Source organism: Cyprinus carpio, chromosome A19 (genome assembly GCF_018340385.1).
Source record: "Cyprinus carpio isolate SPL01 chromosome A19, ASM1834038v1, whole genome shotgun sequence".
NCBI lineage: Eukaryota > Metazoa > Chordata > Actinopteri > Cypriniformes > Cyprinidae > Cyprinus > Cyprinus carpio.
This window is the reverse complement of record NC_056590.1, coordinates 16,507,649-16,522,715: the sequence shown is the minus strand read 5'-3', so window position 1 is coordinate 16,522,715 and position 15,067 is coordinate 16,507,649. Positions and strand designations below refer to the sequence as shown.

The window sequence follows — 15,067 nt, the reverse complement described above, 5'->3', positions numbered from 1 at the left end:
TGATTCAGATATTGAGGTGAGGTAGCTTCAGGTGGTTATAAAAGGAAAAGCTCAGGGGAAATAACAAGCCCAGTGACCGCAGCAAAACACCGAGGCACAGCACACCCCATGCCAGCTTTAAAAATGGACACGAGCTCGGCTGAATATTACACAGCCATAATGAAGCCATGAAAAGTGCCCTGAAGTGCATTCTACACATTTGCTTACTTGTGAGTGTGTAATGAAGACAATAACAAAGCTAGTCAGTGCAATACTCCTGCTTATTTATGCATTCAAAAGACACTGAACTGATTGGAACAGCACGGAAACATGCATTGATATAAACAACGCCCTGTGTTTTTAGATATGAAAAATGCAAATCAGTTGCATGCTGAAATTGTCAGCCTCAAACAATTTAGCAAATGTGTGTTTTTGCGCTACATTGCATTTGAAAATATTTGTTCCCAGTTTTGATGGCAGCGTGTGATTACATGTGATCTTTAGGGCTGTAATTCAACAGTGTGTCCTCAGTGATTTCGCAGTTCGTGTGTCACTGACCCACAAATGGAGCAGAGCAGTCTGCTGTCGGTTAGAGAACATTATCAGTGACATGTTAATGGCAACTGCAGGCTATTGAACACCACAATAATAAGGATGTATATATAGAGGAATCCACAGAAATTGACTAAATTTCAGTTAAAACATTTATTTTAAGCTCTAACCGAGAACACTGAGTGAATTAAGTGTGTATACAGACTAAGGGAACTCAACAACCTCTAAAAGTGTTTGAAAAGTGTTTGTTTCTTCTTGGTTTTTGGTTTCGAAAAAAATCCACAACATAAGGAATCCTTCTGGAAACCTATGGATAAGTGGTAGAGCTATTTACAGCTTGTTTGCCTGTAAGTTCTCAGTCCTAAGGACCTCAAGTGCATTCAGATGTGTGCTGTTTGCTGCGGCAGGGTGTGCGTGTGGATGGGTTGCTGGCTCAGTCATTTGAAGTCATTTAAGAATTATTGAAGGCAGTTCAGAACAAAAAGGCTTCAGAAAATAACCAAGCATCAAAGCCGATGCTCAAATGCACTGTGTTAAGCCAAAAGGGATATCATAACTGTTGTATGAGGATGGAAGAGCTGGCAAATGAAAGTCTTGAGTGCATTGAGGGAACATATGGAGATGAGTGGGGTCTGGCATGAGCTGAGATGCATGACCCACTTTCTGCTATGAAAAACAAAGAAAAGCAACAGATTGAATGCATGTAATCCTGATATGACATAATATACTTGCATTAAATGCTACATTGTATGAAAGTATATTATGACTAAGTACTTAAGAGTCTATGATGCAAGCACTTAAGGATCAATAAAGGAAACAGTGCTGATGTTGCTAATACTGTCAATCTGATGTTGTGGAAAAAGACTGGATGCTTGGCACAGTCCATAACGGTGTAACTGATGAGATGCCAATGAATCCTGTGTGAAAGTTGGTTCAGAGAGAAACTGCATTAATTAGCCTAAAAATATATTATTCATATTAAATAACCAAGAGAAGGAAACCTAAACTCATCCACCACAAATGACTGGTGTTGATCGCAGTGACAGAAATGCTATAGCCACCAACTTTACTTACTTTAGGCTTCAATTGGCAACATGGACCCCCACCACTGACACAAAGGCATGCAAACCCTCTTTTGATGCAAAAAAGCTATTGTCAGGATTTACTAAGACACACAGTGAAAGACCAGCGATGAAAAGCTGTGGACACAGTGTCCCTTTCAGACGCAAAACTTATGGGAGGAGATTATTTAAATGAATCATGCAACATGATTTACTAAGGTCTGCGGTAGTCAATTTACTTTGCCTAATTGTGCCATTATTTACCACCTAAAAAAATCTTAAACCAGATGCTTATTTGTGCTCCTCTTGGTAGATTATGTTGGTCATTATGGAAATGATCTGGCTGTCTGTGTTCCTTAATGTGCGCACTGTCAGTAGATTCCAGTCCTGTTGCCTCTTTTAAGGGATTGTACTCTCACGCTAATTTGAACAGTTGCTCTTTTTCCCCTTAGGAAGAACCATAGAAGAACCACTTTGTGTTCCCACAAAGTAAACTGTTCTTAAAAAAAAAAAAAAAAAAAAAAAAAAAAAAAAAAACTTAGCATGAAGAACATTTTTCCACTTTAAAAAAACCTTTTTTTTTTTTTTTTTTTTTTTTTTTTTTGGTTCTATGAATGTTAAAGTTTCTTCATGGAAAAACAGATGGCAATAAAGAACCCTTACTTCTAAGAGTGTAATGTAAATCTAAGGAAGTACTGTGTATTTGAATAGTTTTAAATGGAATGTAAAATAATTGTAATGGTTACACAATATCTGTTAACCCTCATTCCAAATTACAACCTCTCCTTTTGGTTCCCCAATTTCATGTTTTGGGTGCATTTCTTGACATTTTGGAAACAATGTAGGCAATTATGTATCATTAGGTCTCATAGATAAAAATGCGCTTTTGATACAGATGTTATTTAATCATTTCTGAGGTAATTCATTTAATATGATACAGTAGCTTCTCCTTCAATGTTTGCCGGTGGCTGGAAAACTGAGAGATCAGAGCACAGTGAATATATGGGAGGAGCTTAGCAAAGAGTCAGTTGTCTCTTTACTCATATTAATATTAAAACAAATTCTACATAATAAATAATCATTAATATAATATAATATAATAGAATAGAATAGAATAGAATAGAATAGAATTATTTTAATTATTATTAAAACAATTTCTATATAATAAATAATTGTTATATATTATATTAAGTGTTCTGTCATATAAAACATAACTTGAGTTAGTCTACACCATCTGACAATGTTGTTCTGGCGCCATGCTGCGCACACGACTGTATTTGACACTGAAAGAGCATCGCATAAGATTACAGATCTCACAGCACTGAAATGTAATATGACACCTGTAACTTTTACCCGAGAGATTCTTAACTGAGAAATACCTTAAGGTACATTTGAGTTCTCATCAATTACATCTGCGTGTGAGAGCTCTTCCTGTGGCTCTAAGTGCAGGTGGATGAGACTGAAACTGCGAAGTTGTACTTTTCCAAGCGGTGACTAATAAGTGATTTGCTAGCTGAAGGAATATGAGTGGACATGTTCGAGATATCAGTCTCCGCTTATGGCTAGATTGTTTTCCCCTGTGAGCAGCATTGTGTTCCTGCTGAGCGTGGGATGATTTGTGCCAAGAAAATGATCAAGGCGTCGGTGTATGTAATGTAATATTTGTTGCCAGAAGCAAATAAATAACAGCATACATTATACACTTTCACTTGAACTCACTAACACACTTAGAAGACGTGCCTACCTTTGTTTAACTCTAATAAGCCTTGATCATTTTCAACATACTGTGATTAAACTACTAACCGATCCCATTCCTGAGCGATTTTATTAGCTCTTTCAGTTTGAGAGGAATGTGCAATGCCTGCACAATCAACCAACTGTAAATTCAGAATATTCCCAAGGAGTCTGCGCTTGGGAGGAGGGGGATGTGATCTTGTTCTCGATCTTGGGTTTTTAATGCGCATTGGATTCACCAAAAACAAATAAACGCAACGCAAAAAAACGCCCACCCTCACGCACTCAGACTAAGGGGTTCGCATATTTGGCTGTCGAAAGACGATTAAGTGAATGTCTTACCTGGACCCAAAAGTGCAAACAGGGGAGGTGAGGGGGACAACGACTCTACGTTTCGATGTGCAGCAATGGTGGAGATCAGCGCAGATATACATTGAATTTAAACACCAGCAAATGGAACAAAATAAAGCGGTGGCAATAAAAGAGCGAGAGAGGGAGAGAGAGACAACTCTGTCTCCCCCTCCCCTTACAGCCTCCTTCATTTCTCTCCATCCCTATGGCACAAAGATACAAGCACAGCCACAGACAAGCTAATCTCAACTAAGCACAGCATCAGCAAGAACTGAACGCAAACGGATGGGAAACAAACTACATTTCATCACGGGCTAATTGCAGTCGTCTAAACCTACCGTAGTGTGAGTATATGTTTGAGTCAGTATGTGTGGGTCGCTGTTTCCCTCTCTCTCTCGCTCTGTCTTCCTCTCCGTCTGCTTCGCTCTGGCTGCGTCCAGACATGACTGGGGCTGATTTAGGTCACCGCGTCTGTCTGGTTGAGCTCGGCTAGCTGCCGCGTTGCTGTTTCTGTTCGGCTCTGCCCTGCCCTTTGGACAAGGACTAAGTCTGGGACCAAAAGCCACCTTAACCTTGGAGTGGAGTGGCCACTTTGGCCAGTCGCTGCGAATGGGAATGCAGACGGGCAGCTGACTGAACGTCTCGGGTGGGACGAGTTTACGATGGGACGGACAGGTGACGCACTAGAATCCAAGCTTTTATCAGCAACTTCTCAGCCTGGGAACCTGGTCCGGTGCTTGTAGGCGACGCCATCAGCAGCCCCCAAAAAAATTTCCACCAACAAATCACTACCAACCAAAATTCCCTGTCCATAAATGAAAACAACGTCAACTCCAATTTGCTTTACTCACATTTTGAATTCTCTTCCACGATCAAAACTACCCTTGAATGCTCTTCCACGATGAAAATTACCCTTCAACAGCAAAAAGGAGAAGAGCGACAGTATTTCGAGAGGAAGTGCTCGGCTCCTCTGCCTCCCCGAAACAAGCCAGTAGACTGCAGCTGTGAGCTCCTGTGCCTCCACTCTAGTCGTCTGGCTGTGCCGCAGTGCGTCTGGGAGGAAAAAAAGACTCTACGTCTGTAGCCGGAGTACTGCCACTCGCCTAAAACCATTGCCGTGACACAGCAATCAGCTGACTTGTGTCAGCAGAATGATGCATCATCATTTGCTAAGCAGAAAGGATGCTGGGAAGTCTTTGGAGTGGCATGTCCCCTGAAAACCCTGACTTAACATATATACTTTTTATATACATATACCATTATACTTCTCTCCACTGGGGAGTAACAGCAGTACTATTGATTAATAAACAGGAGACTGTATGAGAACAAGAACAAGCAGCAATGCATTTTGTTTGCCCTTCACACATCTTAACTTATGTTCTATTTTTTCCTCCACTTTTTGCTATCTGACTTGCCGCTCTGTCTCCCTTCCAAACTTCCTTGTTGCCGCTCTTTATTTCTGTCTCTCTTTTCCCTGTGAAGCGCATGCATGAAATGAGGATGGCTTCTAAGTTTCCCGTTTCCGGTATGAAAATGGTCTCCATCATTCTCCTCTGATGGAACAAACACAGTCAGACACATTAACACACTTACATGCCCAACCTTCCCTCATCTGGCTTTTCATTTTTGTGCCATGGCATTCACAGTCTCTTTGTTATGGTACAGGTACATCTTTGCAGTCCTTTGTCTGGACATGGCTGTTGTAATTAGCATAAACATAATATGTCATTGTCCTCAAATCCATATGGTTGAGAGAGTTAAGGGAGAGACACTGGAAAGACAGCCATTAAGTAAGCACATGATAATCTGCTGGAGTGATCTGTTTTCTCTATCTCCAACACTGATGCCATGCTGACTGCAATTGTGAAAACAATAATTGTTTGGTGTCCAAGAGAAACACTTCTCTCTTTCTCCTTCTTTCAGCACTCTCACTCTGTCTTTCTGTTATTAAAGGAACAGTTCACCTAAGATGAAATATCTCCCTTGTGGAAAAAGTATACATTTAAATCATACATTAAAAAAAAAGGAGTACTTAGGGGAATAATATACTTTAAGCGCAAACTGAACGTAATGTTTTCATACATTAAATGGAAATGTATTCTAGTTTACATTTACATCAAATGTAATTGGCCGAACTTTAGTGTGACTTTAAACCACTTAAAGAAGTAGTTCACTTCCAGAATGAACATTCTGTCATCATTTACTCACCCTCCACTTGTTCCAAACCTGTATGAGTTTCTTTCTTCTGTTGAACACAAAAGTATCCAAACATTTGACGGGCACTATTGACTTCCATAGTATTTTTGTGTATTTATTTTGCTACTATGAAAGTCAATGGAGCTCATCAACTGTTTGAAAATGGTTAAAGTGTAATGCCAAATTTAAAAGCATTTTTGGTAAAGTAAAATTTACTTAAAAGTCATTTCTATTAAAACTTGTATGTTATATATTTAAATATATGTGTAGCCTAATTACACATTTATAATGATCAAGTTGCAATTTGGTACATTTAATGTATATTAAATTTAAATATAATATCGAACAAAACACTACAGTTAAAATTACCAATTATTTTACTTGGGCTTTAGTTTGTACGCAAAACATCAAAATAACGGCATTTCTTTAAAGCACAACGAAAATATTATACCAAAAATAAGACTTTATAAGAATATTATATAGAATGTACATTAAAATAAAAAAAATAATTTGATATTTTAAAAATTACATTTGAAATGTGTACTTAACAGTCTATAATTCTATTTAAGTGCGCTTAAGTGGCTTTTATTGATGGTATATTATCTGCAAGTATATATATATATATATATATATATATATATATATATATATATATATATATGAATCTTTATATATATATATATATATATATATATATATATGAGAATCTTTTTAAAGCCTTGTTAATTCTTTTCAATGAAATGAATGGGTACTGGAGGCTATAAGCTTTAAGGGGACACAAAAGCATCATACAAGTGAACCATACAACACGTGCTATTATGTAAGACCTCTGAAGTCATATGATAGCTTTGTTTGAGGAACAGTCAGAGATATAAGTTGTTATTCACTGATATTACTGTCAACTGCTGCAAAAGGATCACTGACTTTAGAATTAGGTCAGTTTCATTTGTGAACAAATCTTGCATTTTTGTGATGTAAATCAACTGATTCATTGCAAAAAGTTCAGATGAACAAGAATGAGTCATCCATCATTGTTACTTGTTTCATGTATTCAGAAGTCAGGTATATGTCAACAATTTAATTGAATAGCAACTTAAATTTTGGTCTTTTTCACCCTAATAGCTATTGTATGATTTCAGAAGACTTTGGATTTATCACAGTCATTTAACATTTGAACTACTTTTATGATAATTTATGGTGCCTTCACATCCTTTTTGAAGCTTGAAAGCTCCAGTCTCCATTCACTGTAATTGCATGGAGAAGAGGGGCCTGCACATTCTTTCAAATGTCCTCTTTTGTGTTCCATGTGTGAAAGTAAGTCAGACCGAAAAGGGTGAATAAATGATGACAGCATTTTCATTTTTAATCATCTACTCTTTTGAAGCTCTCTTAATTCCGAAAAACTAAATTATTTTTGGTATGGATTTATATTAACATATGCTGAATATTTTTTATTCATTTAGGTCAGTGTGTCTGGGTTTCATGTATTGTATGTGTGTGTGTGTGTCGGGTGTATGATACAGCACCTGTTCAGTCAGTTGATGCGTCCTCTTCAACTCCAACAGACAGGAAAATGGACTTGAGCCTGCCAGCAATCACACACACACACACACACCAAGAGTCAGGTGTTGGCTAAGCCACAACCTGGCTGGACAAAACCTCCTTTGAAGTACAAGGCTATACAAGGCTATACACTCAAAACATACTCCACGTTTGGTACAAACCTTGAGCAAAAGTTTCAATGCAGACTGGCCATTCACTCTTCATAACTGAATACATTTAGCCATTCTTTCTTCACACGCTTTGCTGTCCACAACAGTATTTCCCTTTCCTGTTATTTAAAGGCCACTCACAATAACCCAGAGAAATCTACTGCTCAAGGTTGCTTGCAGAACATAAACAAGACCTTTCTACGAGTGAAAGCACTCTGTTCATTAAAACACTTTTTGTTGCCTCCAGAACAGCAACAAAACATTTGGTTTGCTATTTAGTTGAGAAAAATCATTCTCTGAAGGTGCTGTTGAGTTTGATGTTTACAACCCCATACACGCTGAAATATTAAAAGAAACATAATTCCTAACAGTTCTGTTAAAAGAAAGAAAGAAAGAAAAGACACAAGCTCTATTCATAACCTTGAGTAAAACCTCCAGTGTTTACTAAATAAGAGATCAAGTTTAAGCTGCTGGAGACAAAAGTAAATGGAGCAAAAAAAAAGCATAGATTTCACTAGCAACCACTTTGATAAAAATTAACGACTAAAAATATATTTCACTAGCAACCACTTTGATTCTAATTAATGTATATATATATATATATATATATATATATATATATATATATATATACACATTATAATAAGAAGAAATGGATTTTGCTTCTGACATTACACTTGTGGGGGGAGTGTTTAATTTTCATGAAAATTAATCTTGATAGAACAATGCAAAAAAAAATAAAAAATCTTAATGGCCCTAATAGGCTGTGCTGCTTTCCTTTCATTTCTTATTTATTTTTCTTTTGTTTTTAGAGAGAATTATAACTCTTGACAGGTTTCACGATTCACCCACTTAATAAATAACATGTAGCTGAAAATAAATGATCTGAAATAAACATGTCTCTGATGAACAGTGATACTGGTGTCATGTCGGTTGGTCTTTAATTAGCATCACTTCAGTTTATAGTCCAACGGTTGGTAAAACTTTAAACAAATGAACATGATTATATCACGACTGGAATCTTTCCAACAAATACTGTTCCGTTTTCCTATCGAGCAAATATATCGGCTCAAAATTAACATGAAACCACTTTTGATAATATGTTTTGCTGATGAAGTGATGTTATCGAGATAAACGTTACTGTTCTTGGAAGCTCTTGCAATGGCAAACGGTAGAAACATGTGAAACCTGAAAAAGGAGGCGTGGCTTTGGGTGCCGTTCCTGATTTATTGCAGCAATGCGGAAGTAAAGTGGTGTGAAAGATAAGCGATCTGCCATTCACTCCTGAACTCGTGTCCTTACCTCTGTGTTCTGCTGCGGGGGAAATAATCTGCTGAGCTGGACAATTGGCTCTAACCGTTTTGGCTGTTCGGTGCAAGTTATCTGGGTGACCTCACTACAAACAAGTTCCCACTAAAGAAAGAGAAACACATTTGGATGACCTCTTTGCACAAGTTTCGAGGAATACAGTGAGAATTTAAAGCATTATAGATGGCTAAAAGGAATACCTGCTGGGGTCAGGTTGGACCACAGTTGCATTTCAGTTGAACAACAGCTCAGCCATCTCACACACACGTGTTTGCACACACAAAGGCTCCATTGTGTGACGCCAGTGGCACAGAAAGGCTGGATAAATTAGCCTGGTAATGAGGAAGGCAGCAATGATGGGACAGAAAGAATGTAATGAATAACTCAGAGGCACGTTCCTCCATGCCTTGTCATAACGGCTCCAACTACCATCTGACCTCAGTGTACACACTGTCTGCACTGTTCCGTGCCCCAATTCATTTTCCTGGCAACTGCAGAAAGAGCTCATTTTCATAAACCCTGCTTGCCGGTTGTCTTCTAAAACCCACGCCATGAGATTGACATCTATGCAAATCCATTAATATTTGTTTGTGCATGCATTTGAGATCGGCTGGTGGATTGATAAGGACGTTACCATGTCCTCATTGACTGTGTAGTTCAGCTACGCTGGGCTAAGACTGGCGAGATCATGTACTTTCTTGCCTGAATGTGTTTGGAAAGCAAACAGTCAGTATTTCCATGGCAACACTAAGCCAAGCTTGAGGAGTGGGGTTTGGATTGAACACCGTGGTAGTAGGGAGTGAATGAGTGAATTAAGCGTGTTGCCAGACCATTACTAAATCCTCTCCTTTCAGCCAATGAGATCAAATACTGTAATTATGAGTGGATTTGTCCATTTTTGATCCTTCTGTTGAAGCTCATTTTTCTGATGACAATTGCACATGAATTTTATCCTGTAGGTTTGTTCTCTAAAACAACACCCCAGGTGAAGAGTGTAAAAAAAATGATTGATTACATTAACAATTATAAAAAAAAAAAAAAAAAAAAATATTTAAATAGCCAAATGAGACGATGTTTCATTAAATATGCATTAAGTTGTATAAATTTCCAGAACAGAAAACTCAACATTGAATATTGCCAGTCTGAAAATATTTGTTATAGTTGTTGATATATTACAGTCTTTTTAAAGGTTTTTATTGAGGGAATTTTGTATATTTTTAATTCACTCTAAATTAGAAAACACTGTCAACAACCAGAAAATCAACTAATTTTGATAATGCTTTTAGGAATAAAATTTATAAAATTGGGCAAATAATTTAACCCCTCTGCAAAAACTTTCAGCATATAGATATTAATAAAACTGTGAAGTTTGGTGGATGTAAGTGGAGATTTCCACTCTCCAAAACAGGGTTATTATAATTACATAAAACTGAAATTAAAACTATTTAAAAAATATAATTACATTAAATAGGCCTAACTACTAAAAATGACACGGCAAACACAACAAAATTGCTAAAACTTTAACGAAAATGAAGATGGAAAATATAAAAAAAAAAATTCAAAATATTAATAAAAACTATAATAGTATCTGAGTGATAGTAAAGTAACACTATTCGAAACTCATTTTGAGAAAATGGCCTTTAATGATACATATACGTATAGGTTTTGAAATCTACAGACACAAATAGATAAAGTGCAATAAAATAAACACTTTAAAGTATTTTGGATATATAAAAAAAATAATCTTGGATATTCTCTTTCAACTAGTTTCCTAGTTGAAACAACACGTTATGAAAAGTCAAGTAGCCCAAAACTGCTAAATTGACCAGTGCATGAAAAAAAACAAACAAACAAAAAAAAAAAACATGACAGCTTAAACAAATGTCTTAAACAAATTGTCTATTGATAAAAAGCACCTGTTGTGGTTGTCCAGATTATAAGCAAGTGAAAACATGCTAAGGTGGTTTTACAGTCAATTCAGGCAGGCACAAGTACTCACCTTTGACTCTAGTGTCCTATAGCTGGTGTGTTCCTGTTGAGGTGTAACCACTAAAGTAAATAATTGTAAGTGCAGCAAGGTGGCCATCTGTCCCTGTGATGAGACACGATAAGGTAAGCTAGTGTGCATTCTCTCCCAGCACACCTGTTTAAACAGTCAAAGGTGTTTGATTACTATATTCAAAATCATATGGCCTCAGAACTGCCTTAGAAAATCTCATGCACACGGTGTACTTTTGGTGTTGTAAATGGTTAACAGTTCTTTTAAATTCAGAATACTTCAGCTATGAGGTCACTGAACTATTGATTTCAGTTATATTGATTCAGGGTTTAGGAAGTCACTGTCTGCTTAGCAGAGATAGTGGAGATGCATCACTTCATCTTCACATCTCACAATAATGTGAGAATGGACTCGAGATGCTTGCCCTTTGTTGTTATTTTCTGTTCATGATAGATGACTTGATTACGTAATGCATATTCAGATCGGTTTTATCTAGTTAAACAGTTATTCAGAGCACACACCTTCTGTGTGGCATAACTAATGGTTTCAGCCTTATTTTGGCTCTACTACGCCATCTAGAGGCATAAACGAGTGCGGTTTTAAAGTCATGATGCCAAATGCTGTTTCTTCACCTCTTGCATTTGACTGTTTGCTGTGTGACTGCTTTCTGGTATCAACTTCATTATAGTAGCTAGACATACTCATTTTGGAAGAGTGTTCTAATTAAGAAACAGTACAATACATCGCTGAAAACTATCTATACAAGAAATGTTAATTTAATCTAAAACCCGACAACCAGAGCGCGAGCTACCAACACAAACAAGAACATGCTGCCTTTGAATGGAGAAGCGCGTGGCATGTGGGCGCATGCTGTCTGTCTTTGTGTATATAACGCGCGGCGCTGCGTATGTCTAATATCAATGAATGAGCGATTGTTTTTTATTTTTTTTTAGCTTAATTATCATATCCCAATTTCGTGCTGTAAATACTTACAGTCACTCTATGATTTAACTAATGCCAGCGAGTCAAAGCAAACGCTGAATTGTGAGAAGCTGAATTTAACAGTCCTTGGATTTAATCCGCGTTATCGCTCATAATCGAACATTAGAATTGCTTATCCTAACTTGGGCACCCTTGCCAAATTCAGCGTGCGATCTAGGAAAGGGGGAGTACATAATGCGCCTTTAAAACTAAGTTTGCAGTGTAGATGGAATGAGGTCAGACAGAAAGCTTCTCATTGCACGCGCCGATTATTATTAGATACTATATTCAGCCAATGAACGGCGACGGGGCGCGGCTTTGGCTGAGGATAGGCTAGTGACAGCAGCTGATTGGCCAGATTCTCTTTCCTTTATACCTTCAGAAAAGGATAAATCCTTGTGAGGCGGTTTAGCAGAAGTATTGAAAGTTGTGAAGGGTGATAGGAAGCTCAGAGCATGAAAAAGTGCAGTCGCTTAAACCTACCGCATGGTCATACGACAAACTATGCTGAAGACCCTTGTCCGTTTCCATTAAGCGGCTTCAGATACTTCGCGTCCAGAGCGCACTCTGGGTTCGTTTTCAGTCGAACCGGCAGTTGAACGGTAGACTGTTGATTTTGACTACATTTCCGGGACTTGACAGAGCTCCTGACGGAGATATGCGCCTTTGTGGACGGCGTGCTGAACCAAGTCAGTCAGCAGCAGCAACAGCAACTTTGTTTCCACACTGACTAAATCATATTTCGCACAAGTGTGAAGAAGAAAGATTCTTAGCGCTCTCAACTCGTTTCAAGCTGCAGCACGTGTAGGATTTTCGTGCGCAATTAAAAGTTGAGACTGCTGTAGTGAGTGTGCATGGGCACAGACTTGGCTATGGTGGAGCAAACGCGCATCAGCAACAACGGCGACGTGCTCCCCGGCGATTCCACTGATTCTGGGGAGATGGACCTAGACATGGACGCCTCCCCGACTCCCGGCTCTCCAAACTCAACTGGGGATAAAATGGACATCGCCTGGTGCAAAACCCCATCGGGACACATCAAGAGGCCAATGAACGCCTTCATGGTTTGGTCGCAGATAGAGAGGCGCAAAATTATGGAACAGTCGCCGGACATGCACAACGCGGAGATCTCCAAGAGACTCGGCAAGCGCTGGAAACTTTTGAAAGACGGCGACAAGATCCCCTTCATCCGCGAGGCCGAGCGTCTGCGGCTCAAGCACATGGCAGACTATCCAGACTACAAATATCGACCACGGAAGAAGGTGAAGTCATCCAGCGGCAAGACTGGGGAGAAGGGGGAGCGCGTGATCGGCAGCCCCGGCGCGAAATCTGCATCCAGAAAGAGCTCGAAAACTCTCAGCAGGACGCACAGAAAGTCCACGGCGCTTGAGCTGACCTCCCACTCCGTCCCTGCAGACCACCACACTCTCTACAAGTCCAGGTCCGCCGCCAAACAGATACCCGAGAAACCAGCAAAGCGCGGGCATGTGTTCGGGGGATGCAGCTCCGATAGCAGCCCGCCTTCCGTCGCCGTTCCGGCCAGTCCTACTCTGAGCAGCTCGGCGGAATCCAGCGACCCGCTGAGCCTGTATGAGGACGGGCTCGCGAGCGGAAAGGAAGACGCGGAGTCCGCCGCGCGCTTCAAGTACACCCGCGCGCCGTCTCCGACGCCCTCTGCATCGCACTCTTCCTCCTCGCAGTCGTCCTCTTCGGATGAGGAGTTCGAGGACGAGCTGGCGGACCCCAGTCCCGGCTTTGACAGCTTCAGCACCTTTGGCACCGCGCCTCTAGACAGAGATTTGGAGTTCAACTTTGAGTCGGGCTCCGGCTCGCACTTTGAGTTCCCCGACTACTGCACCCCAGAGGTGAGCGAGCTGATATCAGGGGACTGGCTCGAATCGACAATATCCAACTTAGTGTTCACTTATTGAGAGCTAGTAGTGAAAGGACAGATTGAAAAATGACCGGAGGGTTGCAAAATCCTCCGAGACGAGTCAGACGATGAGTCAACGACATGATTCCTCGTGTTTATCATGCATCAGATACTGTGGGTTCTCATTATCCACTGACAAGAGTGCAGATGAAAGTGCTTAGCTTGCTCGTTTGGTGCTTGGAAGGAGGCGCGCTTTGGACGCAGATGAGGGAGGCATTGCGCGGTGGCGAGTTCACGCTGTGCGCCCTCCTCGACTTCAAAAAGGGACGTTTTTAAACAAGATAAGTCTGGTCATATTCTTGTTTTGATGGAGGTACTGAATGGAGAGCATGCGAGCAATTCGCCTGCTCGCACTTGAGATTGTTTACCAGAATCGTGTGTTAGACCAGCATCGCATGCTTTCATTACGATTTAAGGCTGTTGAGAAGCGTAACTGGTGTTGATTCATTGAAACCGAATGGCAGCGCCGTATCAGACGCAAAAACAAACACAATCACCAGCTTTCCTGTCGTCATGACATCAGGATTCAGACGCAACTCAGATGATTCGACTCTTTACACTACAAATCAGGACCAAAATTCATCCGAGGAGCGTTTTTTCTCTTTCTCTTCTTCTCTCTCTGCCTTTTACTTTTTCATCCTCGTAACTTTCCAGCGTTGGCATTTTTATACCGATGTATTTCTATAATGACCAAACATTGCTCCACTCCTTCCCTCCGTCACTTGTGTTCTAGTCAGTCTGTTGTGTGTATAGGCTTCACATGCACATGTCCGTCTTTCTCGCGGAAGGGCTAGACTTGTTTCGTATTATTTAATTGATGACCCACAACAAACAAAGAAGAAGAAATGTTTCATTATTTTCTGAGTGTATTTTTGTACAAAATCTATCGAGGGGGTGTCAATCGGTGAATATCGCTGTTTGGATTTCCGATTTTTAAAGCCAGGGGGGTTGGGTTGTCTCCAGAATCTGCTCCCTAAACATGTTTACAGTGTCAACCCACAGGCTTCTTAAAGAGACAGTATCTGCATTTCAACGACCAATCGTCATTAGCCTATGATGCGCGCGCTGAGTGAGGTTGTATGTAGCTGCAGCAGCTATTGCTGCAATTTATAGCGTCCTTATTGGGGATACTGTACCTTTTGAATACCAATTTCTTTGTGATTTTATAGTGACACGTTTCGGTTTGAACCACTGGATGGAATTACGGATACGGTCGAAATGCCTATAATTCATGAACAATGAAGTATGTCTTCACTCCATA

General features: G+C 39.7%; 1 protein-coding gene and 1 long non-coding RNA gene across 2 annotated transcripts in view; both read left to right on the top strand.

Moving 5' to 3' along the window:
- The first annotated feature begins 3,669 nt into the window (after positions 1 to 3,669).
- LOC122148821 overlaps positions 3,670 to 15,067 on the top strand; it is a 61,757-nt gene continuing 50,359 nt past the window's right edge. The window contains exon 1 of the long non-coding RNA XR_006162647.1: positions 3,670 to 4,021. This is a non-coding gene — a long non-coding RNA (uncharacterized LOC122148821). The remainder of the gene's footprint in view (positions 4,022 to 15,067) is intronic.
- Positions 12,274 to 14,627, top strand: LOC109082242 (transcription factor SOX-4-like). The gene has a single exon (XM_019097136.2). It carries the CDS (start codon positions 12,728 to 12,730, stop codon positions 13,802 to 13,804), a length of 1,077 nt encoding a protein of 358 aa, XP_018952681.2. The 5' UTR covers positions 12,274 to 12,727; the 3' UTR covers positions 13,805 to 14,627.